This window comes from Schistocerca nitens, chromosome 11 (genome assembly GCF_023898315.1).
Source record: "Schistocerca nitens isolate TAMUIC-IGC-003100 chromosome 11, iqSchNite1.1, whole genome shotgun sequence".
In the NCBI taxonomy this organism is placed as follows: Eukaryota; Metazoa; Arthropoda; class Insecta; order Orthoptera; family Acrididae; genus Schistocerca; species Schistocerca nitens.
The window spans coordinates 137,561,629-137,589,161 of NC_064624.1; the positions used below are offsets into that span (position 1 = coordinate 137,561,629).

The following is a 27,533-nucleotide window of genomic DNA, read 5'->3' on the forward strand; positions in this document are numbered from 1 at the left end:
ATCATGCCAATCTGTTCAGTAGATTTGAAGTTACCATACTGCGCGATAAAAAGAAAGTCATTTCGAGAAAAACGCGTTTGAAGTTTTGACTACATATAAATGCAATATTACGCAACGTACGTTCAATCTGCTATTCCGGGTCTACAAACTAGTCCTTCCTCCATCTGGGCCATCCTGCGCTCTCCAGAGCCGTTCGTACGGCCGGTGACAAGCGGTTCTCGGCCGCATGAATCCGGTGGTCGTCCGAATGCTTGGCGAACTGCGTCAAATAGAGTCCCAGGGTAGCGTCCATCGTTGTCACGGTCTTCAGAATTGCTGAATACCCTTCGTTGAAGCTGCTCACTGCCAGGAATGTCGCAATCTCCACAGTCTTCGCACCAGAATGCAGATGTTTGGGGGCTAAGTTCCAAACACAGGCGTTCAAAGTTATATTTGAATTTTGTGTGTTTCCTCCCAAGCACCGGTACAATAATTCGTCCTCCGAAAGAAAAAAAAAACTGGTGCATGAAAAAGGCCGATTTCAGACAGGTGCATTAATTTGTTCAACCGCGAATAACAAACATTTTCGTTCCGTATTCGGAACAACCGTTTCACGGGTGGATTTAAACACTTTTATGGATCCAAAAATGCAATTAAAAAAATCGATTTTTTAACCAAAAGATGTTGTTGTGGTCTTCAGTCCACAGATTGGTTTGGTGCAGCTCTCCATGCTACTCTACCCTGTGCAAGGTTCTTCATCTCCCAGCACCTACTGCACCCTACATCCTTCTGAATTTGTTTAGTGTATTCCTCTCTTGGACCCACTCTACGATTTTTACCCTCCACGCTGCCGTCCAGTACTAAATTGGTGATCCCTTGATGTCTCAGAACATGCCCTACCAACCGATCCCTTCTTCTAGTCAAGTTGTGCCACAAATTCCTCCCCAATTATATTCAATACCTCCTCATTGGTTATGTGATCTACCCATCTAATCTTCAGCATTCTTCTGTAGCACCACATTTCGAAAGCTCTTCCTGTCTAAGCTATTTATCGTCCATGTTTCACTCCCATACATGGCTACTCTCCATACAAATACTTTCAGAAAAGACTTCCTGACACTTAAATCTATACTCGATGTTAACAAATTTCTCTTCTTCAGAAACGCTTTCCTTACCATTGCCAGTTTACATTTTATATCCTCTCTACTTCGATCATCAGCAGTTATTTTGCTCCCCAAATAGCAAAACTTCTTTACTACTTTAAGTGTCTCATTTCCTAATATAATTCCCTCAGCATCGCCCGAGTTAATTCGACTAAATTCCATTATTCTCGTTTTGCTTTTGTTCATGATCATCTTATATCATCCTTTCAGGACACTGTCCATTCCGTTCAGCTGCTCTTCCAGGTCCTTTGCTGTCTCTGACAGAATTACAATGCCGTCGGTGAACCTCAAAGTTATTTCTTCTCCATGTATTTTAATTACAACTCCGAATTTTTCTTTTGTTTCCTTTACGGCTTGCTCAATATACAGGTAGAATAACATCGGGGATAGGCTACAACACAGTCTCGCTCCCTTCCCAACCACTGCTTCCCTTTCGTACCCCTCGACTCTTATAACTGCCATCTGGTTTCTGTACAAATTGTAAATAGCCTTTCGCTCCCTGTATTTTACCCCTGCCACCTTCAAAATTTGAAAGAGAGTATTCCGGTCAACATTGTCTAAAGCTTTCTCTAAGTCTACAAATGCTAGAAACGTAGGTTTGCCTTTCCTTAATCTATTTTCTAAGATAAGTCCTAGGGTCAGTAATGCCCCACGTGTTCCAGTATTTCTACGGAATCCAAACTGATCTTACCCAAGGTCGGCTTCTACCAGTTTTTCCATTCGTCTCTAAAGAACTCGAGTTAGTACTTTGCAGCCATGACTTATTAAAGTGATAGTTCGGTAATTTTCACATCTGTCAACACCTGCTTTCTTTGGGATTGGAATTATTATATTGTTCTTGAAGTCTGAGGGTATTTCGCCTGTCTCATACATCTTGCTCGCTAGATTGTAGAGTTTTGTTAGGCCTGGCTCTCCCAAGGCTGTCAGTAGTTCTGATGGAATGTTGTCTACTCCTGGGGCCTTGTTTCGACTTAGGTCTTTCAGTGCTCTGTCAAACTGTTCACGCAGTATCATAGCCCCATTTCATCTTCATCTACATCCTCGTCCATTTTCATAATATTGCCCTCAATTACATCGCCCTTGTATAGACCCTCTATATACTCCTTCCACCTTTCCGATTTCTCTTCTGTGCTTAGAACTGGGTTTCCATCTGAGCTCTTGATATTCATACAAGTGGTTCTCTTTTCTCCAGAGGTCTCTTTAATTTTCCTATAAGCAGTATCTATCTTACCCCTAGTGATATGTGCCTCTACATCTACAAAAGATAGTAAACCTCCCCTTAAGCACTCTTCTGGCTTTCCATTCATGAATGTAGCGGGAATAAGTGGTACAATAGTAAGCCATGTACTTCACAGAGGTTTGGTGATGACAGATGTAAATTGGTTGGTTGATCAGGGGGAGGGGACCAAACAGCGTGATCATCGGTCCCACCAGGTTAGGCAAGGATGGGGAAAGATGTCCGCTGTGCCCCTTCAAAGGAACCATCCCGGCATTTGTCTGAAGCGCTTTAGCGAAATCATGGAGAACCTAAATCAAGATCGCCGGACGCGGGATTGAACCGTCGTCCTTCCGAGTGCGAGTCCAGTGTGCTAACCACTGCGCCACCTCGCTCGGTAGGTGTAGATGTGAATGTTATTTCATCAAAGTGCAGAGGAACAAATTATATTCTTTAAGATGAGACGCGCGATAAAGGCATCGGTTTGTATCGCTGTCTTAGGAGCTGTATGTGACCCACAGAGTTCTGGGGCCTATCTCTTTGACACGATATCTGAAATTAAAAAAAAAAAAAGTAACAATAAACACTGGAACAGCTATCCACCTCGTTCTCTTCCCAGCTCAGAATCTGCATCTACATCTACATTTATACTCCGCAAGCCACCCAACGGTGTGTGGCGGGGGGCACTTTACGTGCCACTGTCATTACCTCCTTTTCCTGTTCCAGTCGCGTATGGTCCGTGGGAAGAATGACTGCCGGAAAGCCTCCGTGCGTGCTCGTATCTCTCTAATTTTACATTCGTGATCTCCTCGGGAGGTGTAAATAGGGGGAAGCAATATATTCGATACCTCATCCAGAAACGCACCCTCTCGAAACCTGGACAGGAACCTACCCCGCGATGCAGAGCGCCTCTCTTGCAGACTCTGCCACTTGAGTTTGCTAAACATCTCCGTAACGCTATCAGGCTTACCAAATAACGCTGTGACGAAACGCGCCGCTCTTCTTTGGATCTTCTCTATCTCCTCTGTCAATCGACCTGGTACGGATCCCACACTGGCGAGCAATACGCAAGTATAGGTCGAACGAGTGTTTTGCAAGCCACCTCCTTTGTTGATGGACTACATATTCTAAGGACTCTCCCAATAAATCTAAACCTGGCACCCACCTTACCAACAGTTAATTTTGTATGATCATTCCACTTCAAATTGTCCGCACGCATACTCCCAGATGTTTTACGGAAGTAACTGCTACCAGTGTATGTTCCGCTATCATACAATCATACGATAAAGGATCCTTCTTTCTATGTATTCGCAATACATTACATTTGTCTATGTTAAGGGTCAGTTGCCACTCCCTCCACCAAGTGCCTATCCGCTGCAGATCTTCCTGCATTTCGCTACAATTTTCTAATGCTGCAACTTCTCTGTATACTACAGCATCATCCGCGAAAAGCCGCATGGAACTTCCGACACTATCTACTAGGTCATTTTTATGTATTGTGAAAATCAACGGTTCCATAACACTACCCTGTGGCACGCCAGAGGTTACTTTAACGTCTGTAGACGTCTCCCCATTGATAACAACATGCTGTGTTCTGTTTGCTAAAAACTCTTCAATCCAGCCACACAGCTGGTCTGATATTCCGTAGGCTCTTACTTTGTTTATCAGGCGACAGTGCGGAACTGTATCGAACGCCTTCCAGAAGTCAAGCAAAATGGCATCTACCTGGGAGCCTGTATCTAATATTTTCAGGGTCTCACGAAAAAATAAAGCGAGTTGGGTCTCACACGATCGCTGTTTCCGGAATCCATGTTAATTGCTACAGAGTAGATTCTGGGTTTCCAGAAATGACATGATGCGCGAGCAAAAAAACATGCTCTAAAATTCTACAACAGATCGATGTCAGAGATATAGGCCTATATTTTTGCACATCTGCTCGACGACCCTTCTTGAAGACTGGGACTACCTGTGCTCTTTTCCCATCATTTGGAACCCTCCGTTCCTTTAGAGACTTGCGGTACACGGCTGTTAGAAGGGGAAGCAAGTTTTTCAAAATCAGTGGGGAAGATAAAAGCAAAGACGAAAATATTGTCCTGATTGTTCCCACAATATTCCGAAGCGGTAACTTGGTGGGCAGTTGCTCCAGTAAAAGAGAAATGTCGTTTGTATTTTCTATAGAATCAAAAGGAAGCTTTTTCTCAGTTTCTTATCACTATATGCACAGCGTTAGTCAGGTGAGACGCAACAGCGCTTTTATTTCGTTAAGTGTTCCAGGTATCGAAACGGTTTCCTGCAAATGATGGTACGCTAAGGAGGCACGTACTTTTGTTATGTGATAAAGAGTTTTAACTCCTGTATCGATCGAGATAATGAAGCAAGAGTGATTTTTTTACAGAACTTGATATGCTTTCTTAACGATATCCGAAAGCGCTTGAAAAGATGAGTACAGCGATATGAAACTTGTTAATTTTGACGGCGAAACTCTTCGCCATGGAATGTGAGAAACGCTCTAAAACTGAAAGGCATGTCGACCGGAATCGACCACCGTGTTGTAAACATGCTGTACCAAGCCTTTCGACTGTCTACTTGTTCGCACTGCAGAACTAGCAGGAGCTGTGTCGGTTATCGGCCGGTCATTTCTGCTTCAAAATTCCCAACATGTACACCAATGAGGAGAAGGTAGACATGCTTCTTTTGTTCAGTGAACGTGAGAGAAATGCTGTCAAAACGGTACGGCATGCAGGGATGTCCAACTTGATCGTAGCTGTCTGTCGCTAGGCAGTTTGCTCAAATTATTATGTCAAAAATGGTTCAAATGGCTCTGAGCACTATGGGACTTAACTGCTGAGGTCATCAGTCCCCTAGAACTTAGAACTACTTAAACCTCACTAACCTAAGGACATCACACACATCCATGCCCGAGGCACGATTCCAACCTGCGACCGTAGCAGTCGCGCGGTTCCACACTGTAGCGCCTAGAACCGCTCGCTCACTCCGGCCGGCTTATTAGGTCACTGTTGCGTAAAGGCAGCTTAAGGGGACCACACGCTGCCTATCTAACCCATGTTAATTTAGACAAGTATTTGACCCATTTCTGAAAAAGCTATTTGATGCAGGACCTTAATATTTTTACACTATGTTTCGTGATGCTAATAGAATCTAAATCTACTTTATTCATTTTATAGTTTTTAAGAAATACTTTTTAAAATTTATTATCCAATAATATTAAGTTTATCCTGTAGAAAATATTTTTTGTGAACTTCCTAATGGGGGAATATTAATGAATGTAGTACCAGAGGTTGCTTTTTATGTTATGCAGAGTCTCTGAAAATTTCATTCATTTATCTATGATAGTTTCTGATATAATGGGGCATATGTACTAAAAATTTTAGTTTGCAGGAAATTGACTTTAAAGAAAAAACTTTTGAAATTTGTTACTTACAGTTAATTAAAACTGTCCTGCTGCATATGATGGCTCTTCTTTGGCCTCTAGCAGGTCTTCCAGCTTCTTTTTCACCTTGCTGGATGTTTGCCTTGCTTTCTTGGCCATATTAGATGCAGACCTGTCTGCATCGGCTATCCCCATTTTATCCCAATGTTGCAGCCCAGTGATCATATTTTCACCAGGATTGACTACCAGCTTTTTCAGTACCCAACACTTGCCGATATTGCCACAACTGAATGTAATAACAGCATCATGAACTCCTAGTTTCATTGTATGTGTGCCCAGAAATACCATTTTAGGCAGGCGGTTCCAAATTATGCTGTTGAAACATTCATTTGTGTTCTGTGTCTACCCTTCAAGACATTTCCTTAGAAGGTCAGGATGAGCCAAGTCTCTGAAAATAGGTTTAATTGCTGTAATAACAACAGCAGGATGAGAATGCTGGTGAGAATAAGATTCTCCAGTTGCCTGAGCCCTATTGTATTTGCACCACGAATTTTCTCCTGATGGACACATTCCATGACATGGTTTATCATCAGTAGAGGACTTACGGAAGAATATGGCCCAAACATCTCTCTTCATTGCCTCCAGATTTTCTTTATTTCTCCTAATTGCCTGCCCATAGTATACCTGCAAGTTTTCTATTTTAGTTTTAGTTAACTGACCCTGTCCAGCCAACAATTTTCCATCTCTAATTTTTTTCCTCTCATATCAACAGTTTTCTCAGCCTTGTTCCCAAACGTTTTTTAACGTGGCCTACACATTCTATTTTGCTAATAATGGCATCTCCATATGGGTTAGAGTTCACCACATTGTTGTATGCCTTACTGTCACCATCGCCCAAATATTTGCTGTACCGTACGCCTCTTGTTTCTACAGAGTGATGAAATATTTGTTGTACTTCATGAACTTCCATACCACCACTTGTTCCTCTAAAATTAGCCACGCAGTTGTGTTCTTTATGTTCATTGAATTTACAACATTTGCAATATTTATACATTATCTCCACATCTAACACTTTACTGGTGTCCACACTCGTGGCAGTCACTACTCCATTCAGAGAAGTATGTCCTCTTTTCTGCCAACTTCCATCACGTGCAACTGCAATATACAAACATCCATCATTTTCTTCCACTGCTTCCCTAGCAGCCAGTTTCATACTTTCCTCACTGACCTCACATACAGCTTTCTCTAATATTGCAGCCAGTTTTTCAAATGTATTTGGTGGTTGATGTAAGTTCATCACTGAACAAAACGTTCTCCCTGCAGCCATGCCCTTGCCAATGGATCGTAAGGCATAAACTAATCTAGTATTGAGTTCATAAGGGCCACTTGCATCTGGTTGTGAAGAACTCACAAATGAAATCACAGCTGACCATTTAGTACAAATTAAATCCAAAGGAACTGCTAGGCCTTTTCTCCCACTGGCACTCTCACAAATTTCCACACTCTGTGACTCACCACACTGTCTACATTGTACAAATTTAGAAATTACATCTGATAATATTCTCAAATTTATAATAATGTTACTGCACCCTTTGTCATTTACAGTAAATTCGTTGTAACTCTCTCGAAATGGTCAGAACTTCTTTGATGATGCACTTGTTGAAGAATTACAATTAGAAGCATCGTTGCCAGGCGACTTAATCTCTTGTACATAAAGCTTTCTAAACTAGTTTCCTCAAAATTGTCGTTTCTTGCCAGCCGAAGTGGCCGTGCGGTTAAAGGCGCTACAGTCTGGAACCGCAAGACCGCTACGGTCGCAGGTTCGAATCCTGCCTCGGGCATGGATGTTTGTGATGTCCTTAGGTTAGTTAGGTTTAACTAGTTCTAAGTTCTAGGGGACTAATGACGTCAGCAGTTGAGTCCCATAGTGCTCAGAGCCATTTGAACCATTTTTTGTCGTTTCTTGAAAATGCCTTTACTTTTCGTCATCTTCAATAAACACATGAAAACACACGTAAACAAGCACTGCAAACGTAAGTATAACAACTACTCGCAATCACACTTGAACAAAAGTAACCGCGTGTTTGAAAGCGTGTTGTTTACAAACAGCAGAAACAAAAGAATACCGGCCGCTGCATTCCAATGACAGCCAACACACTCGGGAGTAAAAAATAAATCCCTAACGTGCAATTTAGGGGATATAAAGATCTAAAATATATGCAGAAAAGTGGGTGACAGAAAAGTGGGTGTGGCACATAAACACACGTGGTAGGAAAATGCTCTTCAAATGCTCGGAAAAAAAAAAAATCAGCAAAATCCTTCCCAAAGCACTTACATAAAACCTTAATCTTTCGAAATATGATGAAAACCGAAAACATATTTTCTTCTACCTGAACCACGGTGTGGTCCCCTTGCGTCATATGGAGGTCGAGGATGAAGATAGCAACTGGCAGAACACACGATGAAGCTGTTCAGCCTACGACGCTTATAAATCCGCGTGACGCACCAAACCAAGGAATATGGGATCAGCCATAAGGGTGTCATTCGCTAGCTCGCATCGACGTAATCTGCAGCCTTATCATCCGTCACTACATCATGCAGTCGGAGGGCGTGACTTCGAACGCGGTACAGAATTTTTGTCGGTTTGTCCTGCATCGCCTGGGAAACGACAGTACTGTTTTCCAACGTGTGCACTTTAAAGGCGAAGCTACGTTTACGAGACACAGTGATGTAAATTATCGCAGCATGCTCTATTAGGCAGCCGAAAATCTGCGCTAGCTTCTCCAGGTACAAGTTTATGCCACGATGATGATGATGTTTGGTTTGTGGGAAGCTCAACTGCGCGGTCATCAGCGCCCGTTAAGTCCAAATTTTTGCGCAGTCCAGTTTTTACACAGTCTAATCTAGCCTCTGTCGCGAATGATGATGAGGAGGATGAAATGACGAGGACAACACGAACACCCACACCCCGGGCAGGGAAAATCCCCAACCCGGTCGGGCATCGAATACGGGGCCCCGTGATCCACAAGCAGCAGTTTATGCCGTATCCATACGGGTGAGGAGATTACATATCAGGGGAGTGCTGCTAAAAATGAAAATTACACTACTGGCCATTAAAATTGCTACACCACGAAGATGACGTGCTACAGACGTGAAATTTAACCGACAGGAATAAAGATGCTGTGATATGCAAATGATTAGAGCATTCACACAAGGTTGGCACCGGTGGCGACACCTACAACGTGCTGACATGAGGAAAGTTTCCAACCGATTTCTCATACACAAACAGCAGTTGACCGGCGTTGCCTGGTGGAACGTTGTTGTGATACCTCGTGTAAGGAGGAGAAATGCGCACCATCACGTTTCCGACTTTGATAAAGGTCGGATTGTAGCCTATCGCGATTGCAGTTTATCGTATCGCGACATTGCTGCTCGCGATGGTCGAGATCCAATGACTGTTAGCAGGATATGGAATCGGCGGGTTCAGGAGGGTAATACGGAACGCCGTGCTGAATCCCAACGGCCTCGTATCACTAGCAGTCGAGACGACAGGCATCTTATCCGCATGGCTATAACGGATGGTGCAGCCACGTCTCGATCCTTAACAGATGGGGACGTTTGCAAGACAACAACCATCTGCACGAACATTTCGACAACTTTCACAGCAGCATGGACTATCAGCTCGGAGACCGTGTTTGTGGTTACCCTTGACGCTGCATCACAGACAGGAGCGCTTGCGATGGTGTACTCGACGACGAACCTGGGTGCACGAATGTCAAACGTAATTTTTTCGGATGCTGTTTACAGCATCATGATGGTCGCTTCCGTATTTGGCGACATCGTGGTGAATGCACGTTGGAAGCGTCTATTTGTCATCGGCATACTGGTGTATCACCGGGTGTGATGGTATGGAGTGCCATCGGTTACACGTCTCGGTCACCTCTTGTTCGAATTGACGCCACTTTGAACAGTGGACGTTACATTTCAGATGTGTTACGACCCTGGATCTACCCTTCATTCGATTCCTGCGAAACCCTACATTTCAGCAGGATAATGCACGACCGCCTGTTGCAAGTCCTGTACGGGCCTTTCTGGATACAGAAAATGTTCGACTGCTGCCCTGGCCAGCACATTCTGCAGATCTCTCACGAACTGAAAACGTCTGGTCAATGGTGGCCGAGCAACTGGCTCGTCACAATACGCCAGTCACTACTCTTGATGAACTGTGGTATCGTGTTGAAGCTGCATGGGCAGCTGTACCTGTACACGCCATCGAAGCTCTGTTTGACTCAATGCCGAGGCGTATCAAGGCCTTTATTAAGGCCAGAGGTGGTTATTCTGGGTACTGATTTCTCAGGATCTATGAACCCAAATTTCGTGAAAATGTAATCACATGTCAGTTATAATATAATATATTTGTCCAATGAATACCCGTTTGTCATCTGCATTTCTTCTTCGTGTAGCATAACCAATGGACCCCCATACCATCACCCCGGCTGATAACGCCAGTATGGCGATGATGAATACACGCTTCCAATGTGCGTTCACCGCGATGTCGCCAAACACGAATGCGACCATCCTGATGCTCTAAACAGAACCTGGGTTCATCCGAAAAAATGACGGTTTACCATTCGTGCACCCAGGTTCGTCGTTGAGTACACCATCGCAGGCGCTCCTGTCTGTGATGCAGCGTCAAGTGTAACTGCAGCCACAGTCTCCGAGCTGATAGTCCGAGCTGCTGGAAACGTCGTCGAACTGTTCGTGCATATGGTTGTTGTCTTGCAAACGTGCCCATCTGTGGACTCAGGGATCGAGACTTGGCTGCACCATCCGTTACAGCCGTGCGGATAAGATGCTTGTCATCTCGACTGTTAGTGATACGAGGCCGTTGGGATCCAGCACGGCGTTCCGTATTACCCTCCTGAACCCACCGATTCCATATTCTGCCAACAGTCATTGGATCTCGACCAACGCGAGCAGCAATGTCATCATACGTTCAACCGCAATAGTGATAGGCTACAATCCGACCTTTATCAAAGTCGGAAACGTGATGGTACGCATTTCTCCTCATTACACGAGGCATCACAACAACGTTTCACCAGGCAACTCCGGTCAACTGCTGTTTGTTTATGAGAAATCGGTTGGAAACTTCCCTCATGTCAGCACGTTGTAGGTGTCGCCACCGGTGCCAACCTTGTGTGAATGCTCTGAAAAGCTAATCATTTGCATATCACAGCATCTTCTTCCTGTCGGTTAAATTTCACATCTGTAGCATGTCATCTTCGAGGTGTAGCAATTGTAATGGCCAGAAGTGTAAATTTAGTGACTTCCTTGTATTTCAGGAACCACTGTAGCCATTTATATGAAATTTTTGTAGGACATCAAACTGTATATTCTTAGTCTACTGAACTACAATCATTGAATTTCAGCCACTGTTTTCGGAAATACAATTTTTTAATTACACGTTTAAAATTTTGTGTACTTTTTTTGTACGTTATCCTAAATAATTGTAATTGTTGTTGTTTTGGTCTTCAGTCCAGAGACTGGTTTGACGCAGCTCTGCATGCTACTCTATGCTGTGCAAGCTTCATCTCCCAGTACTTACTGCAATCTACATCCTTCTGAATCTGCTTAGTGTATTCATCTCTTGGTCTCCCTCTACTATTTTCACCCTCCACGCTGCCCTCCTTGATCCCTTGATGCCTCAGGATATGCAGTACAAACCGATCCCTTCTTCTAGACAAGTTGTGCCACAAATTTCTCTTCTCTCCAATTCTATCAATACCTCCTCATTCGTTATGTGATCTACCCATCTAATCTTCAGCATTCTTCTGTAGCACCACATTTCGAATGCTTCTATTCTCTTCTTGTCTAAACTATTTATCGTCCATGTTTCACTTCCATACATGGCTACAATCCATACAAATACTTTCAGAAACGACTTCCTGGCGCTTAAATCTATACTCGATGTTAACAAGTATATCTTCTTCAGAAACGCTTTCCTTGCCATTGCCAGTCTATATTTTTTGTCCTCTCTACTTCGAGCATCATCAGTTATTTTGCTCCCCAAATAGCAAAGCTCATTTACTACCTTAAGTGTCTCATTTCCTAATCTAATTCCCACAGCATCACCCGATTTAATTCGACTACATTCCATTATCCTCGTTTTGCTGTTGTTGATGTTCATCTTATATCCTCCTTTCAAGACACTGTCCATTCCGTTCAACTGCTCTCCCAAGTCCTTTGCTGTCTCTGACTGAATTACAGTGTCATCGGCGAACCTCAAAGTTTTTATTTCTTCTCCATGGATTTTAATTCCTACCTCGAATTTTTCTTTCTGCTTGCTCAGTATACAGATTGAATAACATCAGGGATATGCTACAACCTTGTCTCACTCCTTTCCCAACCACTGCTTACCTTTCATGCCCCTCTACTCTTATAACTGTCATCTCGTTTCTGTACAAATTGTAAATAGCCTTTCGTTCCTTGTATTTTACCCCTGCCACCTTCAGAATTTGAGAGTATTCCAGTCAAAATTGTCAAAAGCTTGTCTACAAATGCTAGAAACGTAGGTTTCCCTCTCCTTAATCTATTTTCTAAGGAAAGTCATAGGGTCAGTATTGCCTCACAGGTTCCAACGTTTATATAGAATCCAAACTGATCTTCCCCGAGGTCGGCTCCTGCCAGTTTTTCCATTCGTCTGTAAAGAATTCGTGTTAGTATTTTGCAGCCGTGGCTTTTAAAACTGATAGTTTGGTAATTTTCACATCTGTCAACACCTGCTTTCTTTGGGATTGGAATTATAAACATTATGTTCTTATTTTAGTTCAGTAGACTCAGGATATGTGTTATTACGAGGTGTATTGAAGTTCTAAGGTCTCCGATTTTTTTTCTCCGGACTGGAAAGAGATAGAAACATGCACATTGTTTTAAAATGAGGTCGCGTTCAGTGTCAATACGTCCCAGAGATGGCAGCACCGTACGGCAGATGGAATTTTACCGACAGCGGCGAGAATGAGAACTGTTTTAAATACTTAAAATGGCGACGTTTTCCTTCCTTGAACAGCGTGCAATCATTCGTTTTCTGAATGTGTGTGGTGTGAAACCAATTGAAATTCATCGACAGTTGAAGGAGACATGAGGTGATGGAGTTATGGATGTGTCGAAAGTGCGTTCGTGGGTGCGACAGTTTAATGAAGGCAGAACATTGTTTGACAACAAACCGAAACAACCTCGGGCTCACACAAGCCGGTCTGACGACATCTCCGTGGCCGCACATTCACCAGCCGTTCTGCTATTGCCTCAGCGATTTTCCAGTGGTTAAAACAGACTCCTAAAGAAGCCTTCGCCGCTGCCATGGGATCATGGCGTCAGCGTTGTGAAAAATGTGTACGTCTGCAGGGCGATTACGTCGAGAAGTAACGCCAGTTTCATCGATTTTGGGTGAGTAGTTAATTAGAAAAAAAATCGGAGGCCTTAGAACTTGAATGCACCTCGTACTGCCCGAAAATTGGAATATTCTACTCGAGGTGTTTTCTGAGATTTAGGGAATAATGCAACAGAAAAATGTAAATTTTCAGGAACGGCTTCTAAAGTTTCAAAAGACAGTAACTCACTCAATATATGCTTAATTTCTTATTTTTAGCCACTCAGAAGCACCCTGCACCATGCTGTATATCATCCTCCTGATCTTTTTCCAAGTTTTTTTCTTCTTTCTGGACTCTTCAGTGGCCAACTGTGCTGCATATTCTGCTTTATCAATGCGAACCTTGTCCATCTGTTCAAGTTCTCTGATGCAGTTTGCTGCAGGATTAATTCACATATGCTGCAGCTCTTTCACCGTACCAATGTTGCTATCATTAAAAGCAATAACAGCATCACTGACCCCCACTTCATTGTCTTCATTAAAAAAAAAAATAAAAAAAAATAAAAAAAAATAAAAAAATAAAAATTTTGCTATGCGAGTCTATATAGGACTATTGAATGACTCATTGGGATTGCGAGTTTGACCGTGCAGACACTTCTTTAGTAAGTCAGGATTTGCCAGATCTCTGTAAATAGTTTTTATGATATTCATGACTGCTGCTGATAGCTCTATGAGCTGTTTGAGTACTGGGCATTGTGGTAATTGCACTATGAATGAGGTCCTGGAGAGTGAAGGTTCGCGGGGCTTCCCCTGTCGGAGGTTCGAGTCCTCCCTCGGGCGTGTGTGTGTGTGTGTGTGTGTGTTGTCTCTAGCGTAAGTTAGTTTAAGTTCGATTAAGTAGTGTGTAAGCCTAGGGAGCGATGACCTTAGCTGTTTGGTCCCATAGGATCTTACCACAAAAAAGAGCGAAGGTGGTGTACTGGTGTTTCATCAGTTAACAGTCTGTGGAAGAAGGTAGCCAATACTGCGTGCTTCACTTTCAACAAATCCTCAGTATTATTTCTAATGGCCATCCCATAATACTGCTGTAGTTCATCAATCATTTTGTCTGTAAGCCTGCCTCTTATGGTTTTACCATCAGAGAGTTTCTTGTGTCTCAAACTTTGCTTCAACTTCCTCAACCTGGTGCTCATCCTCTTCTGAACATGACCTTTATAGCACATCAATCCACAGCCTTCTATATAAAAAAATTACCGATTTTATTAGATTTCTAGATTATATTTGAAGAAGTAAAATAAAATACTTCCCATGTGACTCTATAAGTGATATATACATCATTTTACTCGGAAAATTGCAAATTTTATAATGAGATAAAAATATGAAAAAATTTTTTCCTTGTAACTCCCCTTAAGGGGGGTAGAACGTCAAACGGGCCAACTTGGAGCGAGAGAGGCACCACAGGAAATTTTAATTTCCACTGCCTATATTTTCACAAATAAATTCATAAAAAATTGTCAGCATGACAAGGAAAGGTTCAGGATTCACACTCAAAGCAGTGAAAATTCAAAAACATAACAAAATATTTTTTTTAGATGTGACATTTCATCATTTTCTTCTCTTACTATTGGCTGCATTTGTTGCTATAGGTACACTTTTCTTCATAAGTAAGAGAGATTCTTCGACGAATGTCACACAGCGTACAAACCATACTTACGGAATTTTTAAAACATAAGAAGAAGTGAAACATGGACGATAAATAGTTTGGACAAGGAGAGAATACAAGCTTTCGAAATGTGGTATTACAGAAGAATGCTGAAGATTAGATGGGTAGATCACGTAACTAATGAGGAGGTACTGAATAGAATTGGGGAGAAGAGGAGTTTGTGGTACAACTTGACAAGAAGAAGGGACTGGTTGGTAGGACATGTTCTGAGGCATCAAGAGATCATCAATTTAGTATTGGAGGGCAGTGTGGAGGGTAAAAATCGTAGAGGGAGACCAAGAGATGAATACACTAAGCAGATTCAGAAGGATGGAGGCTGCAGTAGGTACTGGGAGATGAAGAAGCTTGTACAGGATAGAGTAGCATGGAGAGCTGCATCAAACCAGTCTCAGGACTGAAGACCACAACAACAAGAAGAAGACAAGAAACAATAAAAGCAGGCGATAAAACGGCGACTTAAATTGTAAAACGGCGGAAAATTGTGGAAAGTTAAAACATTAAACAACGAGTTAGCGATTCTCATAAAATACACAGGAAGACAGACCAAATTCTGTTTCCGCCGATCCGCGTATTAATATGTAACGCAGCCAATGAGATTGCTGCTAACGCAGAACCTTTTCTCATCGCGGATCACACTCGCGCAGTGATACATGAACGCTCGAGGTATTATAACAAGCGTACAGACCTTAGTCTGCAGTCCAGTTTCAGTTTGCGCCTAATAAGATTATCATATTCCTGTACATAGCCATGAAGATAAATGTATAGACACTTTGTCAAGTATTAGAGATATGTGAGAATAAGATTAACGTACCAAGACCAAAGGAACTTCAGATTGTCAATTGTAAATAGTATCCAGAACCAAGTTAAGTTATTTTTATGCTAATTATGTATTTAATAAATGTGTGTGAAAATTAATCAAGTTCTGTTTAAAGTTGGTCACCGTCAATCTGCTACTGTAAGCGTGCAAGTGGCGTTTCTATCGTCTGACCTAACGGCAGAAGATAAACACGCCACGATAAGACCACGAGACATATTGCTTACACTCGCCTACTTCGTTAGAGCGACAAGTCAAATAATCTGATGGTGTTTGTACCGAAGGTCTTACAGTACGCACACCACAGAAATACAGGAAGAGCTGCAACGAATTGACGCATGGTGCAGGGAATGGTAATTGAATCTCGATGTAGACAAGTGTAATGTGCTGCGAATACATAGAAAGAAAGATCCTTTATCATTTAGCTACAAAATAGCAGGTCAGCAACTGGAAGCAGTTAATTCCATAAATTATCTGGGAGTACGCATTAGGGGTGATTTAAAATGGAATGATTATATAAAGTTGATCGTCGGTAAAGCAGATGCCAGACTGAGATTCATTGGAAGAATCCTAAGGAAATGCAATCCGAAAACAGAGGAAGTAGGTTACAGTACACCTGTTCGCCCACTGATCGAATACTGCTCAGCAGTGTGGGATCCGTACCAGATAGGGTTGATAGAAGAGAGAGAAGATCCAACGGAGAGCAGTGCGCTTCATTACAGGATCATTTAGTAATCGCGAAAGCATTACGGAGATGACAGATAAACTCCAGTGGATGACTCTGCAGGAGAGACGCTGAGTACCTTGGTACGGGCTGTTGTTGAAGGTTCGAGAACATACCTTCACCGAGGAGACAAGCAGTATATTGCTCCCTCCTACGTGTATCTCGCGAAGAGATCATAAGGATAAAATCAGAGAGAATAGAGCCCACACAGAGGCATACCGATAATCTTTCTTTCCACGAACAATACGAGACTGGAATAGAAGACAGAACCGATAGAGGTACTCAAAGTACCCTCTGCCACACACCGTTAGATGGCCAGCGGAGTGTGGATGTAGATCTGTACGACCTGACAATGCCGGAGCGTCAGTACGTTACCCTGTTTACTTCATGCGGCGACATGACTGGTAGATGGCGAAAGGTGAGACGTGGAGGCGGCACCTGTGAATTGATCGCGGCCATGAAGGATGAAACTAGCGATCGAAGTCCGGAAAACAATTTATTGGAATGTTCAATTAACCAAAACAAATTCTCCAATTATAACACCAACACGAAACAGTGATCCGTCTTTGAATCACAACTACATACAAGAATAAGATAGAAAACAACTGAAATAATTTCCTACTAGTCTCCGCCAGAGACTTCTCTGATATACCGATCCTAATCCAGAGATCAGCGAGGAGATCCAAGCCGGCTGCTGGGGCGGCAGCTATCCAAGTCTGCTGGCGGTCGATGAACTGGAGATGTGCAGACGAGCGCCGGTCTTTATAGCGCTTCGGCGGATGAGTACCTCGGAACTATTTTCCAACACGTGGTTTGACGTGTGAAAATAGTTCCGGGATCTGCAGCGACCTCTTCCTTATGTTTATGTGGGCCAGTAGTGGCCCCTGGTGGCCGCTGGTGTCTTTGCGGTGGTGTTGTTGTTGTGGTTGTTGCTGGTCATCAATATTGCCTGTCGGTTGTGTAGTGCTTCGGTGTGCCTGCGAGGCGGGCAACCCGCAACTGCAGGCTGTCAGTTTGGTTCCTGACACTCTAGGCGCTGTGATGTCTGGTGGAGAGGGCCACAGCAAAGGAAATGCAAAAATCTCACGGTCTAGCGATCAGGCAGATGTATCGCAATTTACTCTCTACTAGAGCCCTGAAATCATGGTAGATTTCAGTGTGTGACACACCCATTCGCTGGTATCCAAGGACCAATTTGGCTCACTCACACGACAGAGCACACAAGGACATCAAACGTCAAGACTGGTAAACCAAAAACCAATAAGTGTGCCCTCGGCAAACGAGTAGTCCGAGACGTTTGAAATCACACTGTCGGTACAGTGAGAACTTCACCACAGGCTCCCCAGTCCAAACTACTCGCAAGTGAGGTCAGTCTCAGGACAGGTCCCAGCTACCAACCACACATGCCAGAGCTTCGACCAGAAGTCCTTACTAGACCACAGTCCTGCACCTGAGTGCCTTGCTCCTCTCCAGAAAAAAAAACTCCGCTTTCCCACAAAGTGCACAAATGATGCCACCTTCACACTAACTTGAGCCAAACACAGGGCTCTAGAGGCGCGAAATCTCCCCTCCCACACGACAACACAAACTCATGTCGAACCAGGGCAAGAGTTAAGAAATATGCAATAAAAAAAAATAAAATAAACTGCCAATTACAGGCGTTTTTAAGTTTTTGAAGAGGGGGAAGAGATGATTCTCTGAAGTCGCGTCACTTCCCACAGCAACAAGCAAACAGATACAATCTCAAAGATCTTGATCTAAATCGCCTGTGCCTTGTAGCTTGTTAGTCTTAGCTATGAGGTGCAATAAAGATTCTGTCCCTAAACGTTTCTCAGACGCCGGAGTTTTCTTACACAACCGAGGCAGCCAAGGGAAGTGGTCCACTGGTCTATTTGCACTATCGGCAAACACGAAAACGTGAATTTTTATTACACATTGCTCTGCACAGAGTGCCCAGTTTACAGCTCCACTGTGTAGATACGTTACTTCAGACTGTCACCCCAGCCTAGGCTTCTGCTGGCACCGCAACAGGTATCGCGGCAGTGTTCTGCTGGAGACCTGTCCCAACGAGGGGCTGCCCTGTCTGCCCTGTACGGCTGTGGGCCTGTCCGGCATGATTTACTGAGGGATGGGCTCATCACCAATTGCTTTCAAGTCCCAACAACCCACTTCTACGAGCTAACAATCGTAAAAATACCACATGCTTTTACTGCCCTACCAGGCTCCACAACGTCTGCTCAGATCATCAACTTTCTAGAGTCTCACTCAAGGTGCGCCAGGTTGTAATAAAATCTTTAATAACTTTCTGTTTCAGTCCGGAACCGCGCAACTGCTACGGTCGCAGGTTCGAATCCTGCCTCGGGCATGGATGTGTGTGATGTCATTAGTTTAGTTAGGTTTAAGTAGTTCTACGTTCTAGGCGACTGATGACCTCATATGTTAAGTCCTATAGTGCTCAGAGCCATTTGAACCATTCGAATAGCTTTCTCTATGCAAAAAATAGGTGAGAGAGTAACTTGTCCTCTCTCATGCTTAAATGAGAGATTGTATATTTTTAATCGTCTATATGTCCCACTCTCTACCCCACCGCCTCTCTCATCTTCTCCTCCCTCTTAGTTTTCCATCTCCTCCTGTGCCCCAGCTCTCTCCATCTAATCTTCACAACTCTCTCTGTCCACCCCTTTTTCCCCTTCGGTCTGACCTTGAGCCTTATTTATTGTCATTGAAAATTCAGACTTCATAATACACTTACAATTATAAACCGATAAGCCATAAATACTACTTTCCATTTTTCTGTGAAACCGAACTGCAAGGAAAGTAACAAAACTGCAGAGAGTCATAGCAGAGCACAACACATCATTTTCTTTCGTGCAGTTAGTTCTGACAGAAAACCTGCAACTTGTTGTTTAAAAATATATATTCTCCATGGATTTCTGTATGTTTATTAGGTGATTTGTAAAAATTTCAAGTAAAGCTGTGAAGAACTTGTTTTTCTGTTATACAGGTATATTACACATAAGGGGTATCAGTGCAGATATTTTTATATGTGGTACTTTAATATGTGTGCACATCAATGTGTTCGCTATTTCTTCTGTGTCGAACAGTCTTCCCACAAACACCTCAAAAACTTCATGACCTGATGTCTTCAGCACAACCGTAACTGCACCACTAACATGGACTACATCTGTCAGTACAGACCGATCGTTTTATCTTTTATGTCAGTGCATCCACAACTCAACAACTGAGTGACTCTCCGTGGTAAAATAAGCATTAATGGCTTGCTCTGCCACATGCCCGTGGATGTACTAACGGACCCACAAATGTATGACTTGTAATAGGTACAATTATTAGCCTTCACATGATGTAAATATTGATGAAACTTTGTTCAGTACACTGTCCTCATTTAGCAACAGAAATGTCTGCACTTACACCTGTCGGACTGTGTATATTAAAATACACTAATGTTTAGAAAAAAACGGAACACCTTGAATGACTAGATATAGGACGTTCATACTCACAGAACAGATACATTGGTATGTTCTGCAGAAATGATTACTATTTCAGTCACCTCAGTTCAGCACATGTACTGCTGCCTATAGGCACAGTGTGTGCCATCGGGCCTGATAACTTGTTCCATGCGTGATTGCATCGACGCGTATAAGGCATCGATGCTGCATGCACCTGGTTGCAAAGTTCGTCTGCGGTGGTTGGCACTAAATCACAGCGCTGCACCTGTCGTTTCACCATATGCCACACATTTTCGATTGGCGGGCCAGGCCAAAAGGCCGACATCCTGTGATACCAGGAAGGCACGTCACTGTGCAGCAACATGTGGTCATGCATTGTGTTGCTGAAAAATGGCGTCTGGGCTGGTGTACTGAAAGGGTGTGGCTGCAGGTCATAGGATGCCATTTGCGTAGGTCACAATGCTGATACTCCCCTGGACACACACCAACTGTGATTTGTGGTTGTACCCTGTAGCGCCTGACACCAAAAGGGCTCGACTTGGAGCTGTATGTTTTGTGTGAATGCAGTCACTGTGATGCCGCTCCCCATGTCTGCAGTGAACCAAAATGCGGTCACCATTTTCAAACAGAATAGGGATTCATCCGAAAACACTGTCTGATGGCATTTCTGTCCACAGTGATGTCGTTCCAAACACCATTGCCGTCTACCATGTTATTGCACATTCGTCAAAGGTTGGTGGAGAAGTGGGCGATGCATACGTAACCCTAGCTGTAATTACCTGCGATGGACTGTCACTCCTGGTAGTGTACAATGCCTTCCACTGTTCCACTAGAGCCGAGGAGGACGCTGGTCCATCCTGCAATGCCATTCGGATGAGGTATCGATATTATTGGCGGTGGTTCGTTTGGTGCACCTTGACCCATCCTGTCCTGTTCTTCAGCCTTTCATGAACCATTATGTGCACTCCCGTTGCGCAACGAAAACACTTCATCTCACATGATCAACAACTCCCCAGATGGATGCATCAAATTGTCTCATGCCAATAATACGTCCCCTTCCAAACTCAGTGATTTGATAATACAGTTCGTGCATACATCTGTCAGGCATCCTCCACTTCTGCTGTAGTCACACTGATCCATTACCTGCGGTTTATAGCGTCAACGAGAGCTGTAGGCACATTTTACTGGTAGGTAGTGTTGTGCAGTGATACTGGTCTTTACTTTGCAACCATGGGGGGAGGGGGCTATGTTCAAATGGTAACCATTTCTGCAGAATATACTAATGTATGTCCTGTGAATACGAAATATAAGACCTATGTATGTCTAAGCGGTTTTATTAGACTGACGTGTAAGACTTGGAGGTATATCTGTGAACAAGTTTTCGAGATTTTTGGTAACAATATATATCACATATCTATTCATATTAGAAAATCTATAGCCTATCTCCAATCGGATGTTCACTAGAGTATTGTGTAAAAATTGGAAGTAAATAGGTCAAAATACTTTTCGAGATTTTTGTTACAACATTAAACAATAACTTGTTATGTACACTATGTGATCAAAAGTATCCAGACACACTGCTGAAAATGACTTCGTGGCGCCCTCCACTGGTAATGCTGGAATTCAATATGGTGTTGGCCCACTCTTAGCCTTGACCACAGCTTCTACTCTCAATCAGGTGCTAGAAGATTTCTTGGGCACTGGTAGCCCATTCTTCATGGAGTGCTGCACTGAGGAGAGGTATCGATGTCGGTCAGTGAGGCCTGGCACGAAGTCGGCATTACAAAATCTGCTGAATGTCTTCTGTAGGATTCAGGTCAGGACTCTGTTCAGACCTGTCCATTACAGGAATGTTACTGTCTTGTAACCATTCAGCCACAGGCCGTGCATTATGAACAGATACTCGATCTTGTTGAAAGATGCAAACGAATTGCTCTTCAACAGTGGGAAGCAAGAATGTGCTTAAAGCATCAATGTAGGCCTCTGTTGTGATAGTGCCACTCAAGACAACATGGGCTGCAAGCCCCCTCCATGAAAAACACGACCACACCATAACACCACCATCTCCGAATTTTACTGTTGGCACTACACACGCTGGCAGATGACGTTCACCAGGCAATCGCCATACCCACACCCTGCCATCTGATCGCCACATTGTGTACCGTAACTCGACACAACGTTTCTCCACTGTTCAATTGTCCAATGTTTACACTGCTTACACCAAGTGAGGCGATGTTTGTCATTTATTGGCGTGATGTGTGTCTTATGAGCAGCCGCTCGACTGTGAAATCCAAGTATTCCCAGCTCGAGCCTAGCTGCCATAGTACTTGCAGTGGATCCTGATACAGTTTGCAATTCCTGTGTGATGGCCTGGATAGATGTCTGTCTATTACACATTATGACCCCCTTCAACTGTTGGCGGTCTCTGTCAGTTAACGGACAAGGTCGGCGTGTCCCTTCACGTTTGCACTTCACTATCACATCGGAAACAGTGGACCTAGGGATGTTTAGGAATGTGGAAATCACGCGTACATACGTATGACACAAGTGACACCCAATCACCTGAAAAAGTTCGAAGTCTGTGAGTTCCACGGAGTTGCTCTCTCATGATGTCTAATGATTACTGAGGTCACAGATGTGGAGCGCTTGGCAATAGATGGCAGCACAATTCACCTAATATGAAAAACATATGATTTTAGGGGTGTCTGGATACTTTTGATCATATAGTGTAGTAGTCTAGCTATACTGTATGTATTTTAGGAGCAGAACTGTAACAAGCAGAGTTGTAGCAACTGCATTCGTGCCAATGTTTCCAGGACGGCGCGTAGCTCTCTGCTGCAGACTGACCACGACGCACAGCACCCCTCACCCCCTTGCAAGCCTCGCTGCCCTCTCGCTCAGCAGCTGACACCAGGCAGAGCATCAGCTGCAGGCAGGCATGTCGCCCCCTACTTCGCCCCCCACCGGCCTACCCCCCACCTTCGTGCCCGGCTTCCACGACGAGGCGGCGGTGCGCGCCATGCGCTACAACCCACTGGGCGAGACCGGCCTCTACGTGTCTCACCTCGGCTGTGGCGGCGGCGTCCTCAGCAGCCTATATGGGTATGTCCTACCTGACACTCTGACCGCCATTTTACATTATAAGAATAAATCAGATGCAAACAAACACAAACACGACGACTGGGCAGCAGCAGTAGCACATGTATACTGGTGTTATTACACTCTTGGAAGTACGTCTTACTTACGTACTCTACACCTTATTACTATGTTGTGCTAAATCAAACCTTAAGATACTGTGGAGGTAAAATAATTCCCCATTTGGATCTCCGGGTGGGAACTACTCAGGAGGATGTCGTTACCAGGAGAAACAAAATTAGCATTCTCCAGAGCACAGCGAGTAATGTCAGATCCCTTAATCGGGCAGGTAGTTTAGAAAATTTAAAACGGGAAATGGATAGGTTAAAGTTAGATATAGTGGGAATTAGTGATGTTCGGCGATAGGAGGAATGGGGCTTGTCATCAGGTGAATACAGGGCTGTAAATAAAATATCAAATAGGGGTAATGCAGGAGTATGCTTAGTAATGAGTAACAAAATAGGAATATGACTTATTGATTTATTGATCCATTTTCATGTACAGCTGCAAAATGTACAAGATATATTTGGATTTTTATGTTAATATTAGCAGTTTTACATATAATATACCTTTGTACATAATAACACACATTAATATATCAATTAATGATGAATACTTAAATAAATGTTGTTACGCTATATACAGAGAAATAAAATACAAATGTTCTTCTGAATGAGACTACAATGGGTTAACACAGAAAAATTTAGTTTTGTAGGTATTCATTTACTGTATAAAAGCAGTGATCGACCAAGTACGACGCCAGTTTAGATTTGACGTGACAAATGTTTTGTATGTGTTTAATGGTATCTGGTAAGGCATTGTATAGTTTGATTCTAGGATGGATAAGGCTGTTTTGAAATAACTTTGTGTTGGCGCTTTGAACATGTACATCTAGTTTTTGTCTTGTATCATAGCTGTGTATTTTGTGATTTTGAGTGATGAGTGGTCTTTTTGTATGTAAGTTTTGCCTTAAATAAAATATATTTTCAAGTATGTATATGCAAGGAAGTGGTCTACATGATTTGAGATTATCTACCCCTTCCATTATTCTTATAATTTTTTTTTAAATTTTGAATGTTTTGATGGCTTCTCCAGAATTTCCCCAGAACATTATCCCATACCGGAGGTGAGATTGTACAACTGCATAATATACACACTGAAGGGTGTTGTAGCTGGTACAATTTTTTAATGTATGAGACACAAAACAAGAAGTACTTAATGTTTTGTTCATTTGCTTAATATGTTCTTTCCATTTGAAGCTGTCTAGCAGATGAAGTCCAAGAAATTTGGTACAGGGTGTTTTGGCAATCGTTTGTCCATATAGCTCTACATTGGGTGACATCAGATTTTTTGTTTGTTCTGTGTGTATATCCATAGCTACAGTTTTTCAGTGTTGATTATTAAGTCATTGTCATCAAAGTAACATGTTAGCTTGTCAGTGGCTTTATGTTTTTTACAAGAGTTTCCTGTCATTAGAACACTCATATCATCAGTAAATTCAAATATTTTACTGCTGTCACTGCTTATGTTTGGGTCATTTACATAGAGTAAGAACAGAACAGGACCCATTACTGATCCTTGTGTCACTCCATATTTAAAGTCATAAGGTACTGTGAACAGCATAGTGAACGTATTATTGCAGCCATGACAGACACGAAGTCCACACCTACCAATGTAGTACAAGTTTATATGCCAACTAGCTCCGCAGATGAGGAGGAGATTGAGGAAATGTATTATGAGATAAAAGAAATTATTCGGATAGTTAAGGGAGACGAAAATTTAGTAGTCATGGGCGACTGGAATACGATTGTAGGAAAAGGATGTGAAGGAAAAGTAGTAGGTGAATATGGACTGGGGAAAAGGAATGAAAGAGGAAGCTACCCAGTAGAATTTTGCACAGAGCGTAACTTAATCACAGCTAACACTTACTTCAAGACAATGAGAGAAGGTTGTATACGTGGAAGATACCTACAGACGCCGGAAGGTTTCAGATTGATTATACAACGCTAAAACAGAGACTTTGGAACCAGGTTTTAAATTGTACAACATTTCCAGGGGCAGATATCGAATCTGTCGACAATTTATTGTTTATGAATTGTAGATTAAAACTGAAGAAACTGCAAAAAGATGGGAATTTAAGGAGATGGGACCTGGATAAATTGAAAGAACTATAGGTTGTAAAGTCAGAGGGAGCGTTAGGGAACGAATGACAAGAACAGGGGAAAGGGAAACAGTAGAAAAAGAATAGCTTTGAGAGACGAAATAATGAAGGCAACAGAGGACCAAGTAGGTAAAAAGATGAGGGCTGGTAGAAATCCTTTGATAACACAAGAGATACTGAATTTAATCGATCAAAGCAGAAAGTAAAAAAATGCAATAAACAGGCGTATGAAAGGGAATAAACAGGACTAAGACATGAGATAGGAAGTGCAAAATGGGTAAGCAGGAATGGCTACAGAACAAATGTAAGAATGTACCAGCATATATCACTGGTGGTAAGATAGGTGCTGCATACAGGGAAATTAAAAAGTCCTTTGAACAAACGAGAGCCACCCGTATGAATATCAAGAGCTCAGATGGAAAACCAGTTCTAAGCAAAGAGGGGAGTGCACGAAGGTGGAAGGAGTCTATAGACAGTTTACACAAGCGCGATGAACTTGAGGACAGTATTATGGAAATGGAAGAGAACGCAGAGGAAGATGGGAAGGGACATATGATACTGCGTGAAGAATTTGACAAACCACTTAGACTTAAGTCAAAACAAGGCCCGAGGAGTAGGCAACATTCCATTAGAACTACTGATAGCCTTGGGAGAGGTTCCATCTGGTTAGCAAGATGTATGAGACAATTGAAATACCCGCAGACTTTAAGAAGAATATAGTAATTCTAATTCCAAAGGAAGCAGGTGTTGGCAGATGTGAAAATTACCGAACTATCAGTTTAATAAGTCATGGTTGCAAAAGACTAACACGGATTCTTTACGGAAGAATGGAAAAACTGGTAGAAGTTGACCTCGCGGAATATCAGTTTGGAATCTGGAGAAATGTAGGAACACGTGAGGCAAGACAGACCCTATGACTTCTCATAGAAGATAAGTTATGGAAAGATAATCCTACATTTATAGCATTTGTAGACTTAAAGAAAGCTATGACAATGTTGACTGGAATACACTCTTTCAAACTGTAAGGTGGCAAGGATAAAACACAGGGAGCGAAAGGCTATTTACAATTTGTACAGAAACCAGATGGCAATTATAAGAGTCGAGGGGCACTAAAGGGAATCGATGTTCGAGAAGGGAATGAGGCAGGGTTGTAGCCTATCCAAGATGTTATTCTATCTGTATATTGAGCAAGCAGTAAAGGAAACAAAAGAAAAATTCGAGGTAGGAATTGAAATCCATGGAGAAGGGATAAAAACTCTGAGGTTCGCCGATGACATTGTAATTCTGTCAGAGAAAACAAAGGACCTGGGAGAGCAGGTGAACGGAATGGACAGTGCCTTGAAAGGAGGATATGAGATGAACATCAACAAAAGCAAAACGAGGGTAATGGAATGTAGTCGAATTAAGTCGGTTGATGCTGAGGGAATTACATTAGGAAATGAGACACTTGAAGTAGTAGGTGAGTTTTGCTACTTGGTCGAAGCAGGAAGGATATAATATGTAGAGTGGCAATGGCAACAAAACCGTTTCTGAAGAAGAGAAATTTGTTAAGATCGAGTATAGATTTAAGTGTCAGGAAGTCCTTTCTGAAAGCATTTGTGTGGAGTGTCGCTATATATGTAAGTGAAACAATGTAGACAAGAAGACAATAGGGGTTTCTGAGATGTGGTGTTACAGAAAAATGCTGAAGATTAGATGGGTAGATCACATAACTAATGAGGAGGTAATGAATAGAATGGGGGAAAAGAGAAATTTATGGCTCGACTAGAAGAAGGGATCGGTTGGTAGGACATGTTCTGAGGCATCAAAAGATCACCAATTTAATACTGGAGGGCAGCGTGGAGGGTAAAAATCGTACAGGGAGACCATGGCATGAATACATTAAACAGATTCAGAAGGATGTAGGTTGTGGTAGTTACTCGGAGATGAAGAGGCTTGCACAGCATAGAGTAGCATGGAGAGCTGCATCAAACCAGTCTTTCGACTGAAGACCACAACAACAACAAGATATTGTAATGTATGACAGCCATCAACATGTTCTTAATCATCTAACACGGCTCCTCTCTTTTCTACCTCCCAACTGTGGAGTTTCGAGATGATTGGGTACAAAATCTGCCAGTGTTAATGTACCCAACGGAAGCTTTATATCAACACGATCTTTAAATCTGGCCCTGTCATTCATAAATATGCCACGTGGCTAGTGTTAGACCACAAATTAAAAGAATAACCATGTCCGTGAAAGAGAGTATCCGCTATCACGGTTAAAGTTCTTCTTGTGAACGGTATGACGCCATTAATAAATATAGACCTTAATCAGAAGCACATAGCTAAGGTAGAATATTCCAAATTTTTAGGTGTGTCCATTGATGAGAGATTAAATTGGAAGAAACACAT

At 42.7% G+C, this 27,533-nt stretch overlaps 1 protein-coding gene across 1 annotated transcript in view; it reads left to right on the plus strand.

The window, feature by feature from the left end:
* LOC126213241 (uncharacterized) overlaps positions 1-27,533 on the plus strand; it is a 131,879-nt gene that overhangs the window by 11,517 nt on the left and 92,829 nt on the right. Inside the window, exon 2 of the mRNA XM_049940901.1 lies at positions 22,660-22,945. Within this exon, the coding sequence (XP_049796858.1) occupies positions 22,782-22,945 (164 nt within the window). The 5' untranslated portion in view covers positions 22,660-22,781. The remainder of the gene's footprint in view (positions 1-22,659; positions 22,946-27,533) is intronic.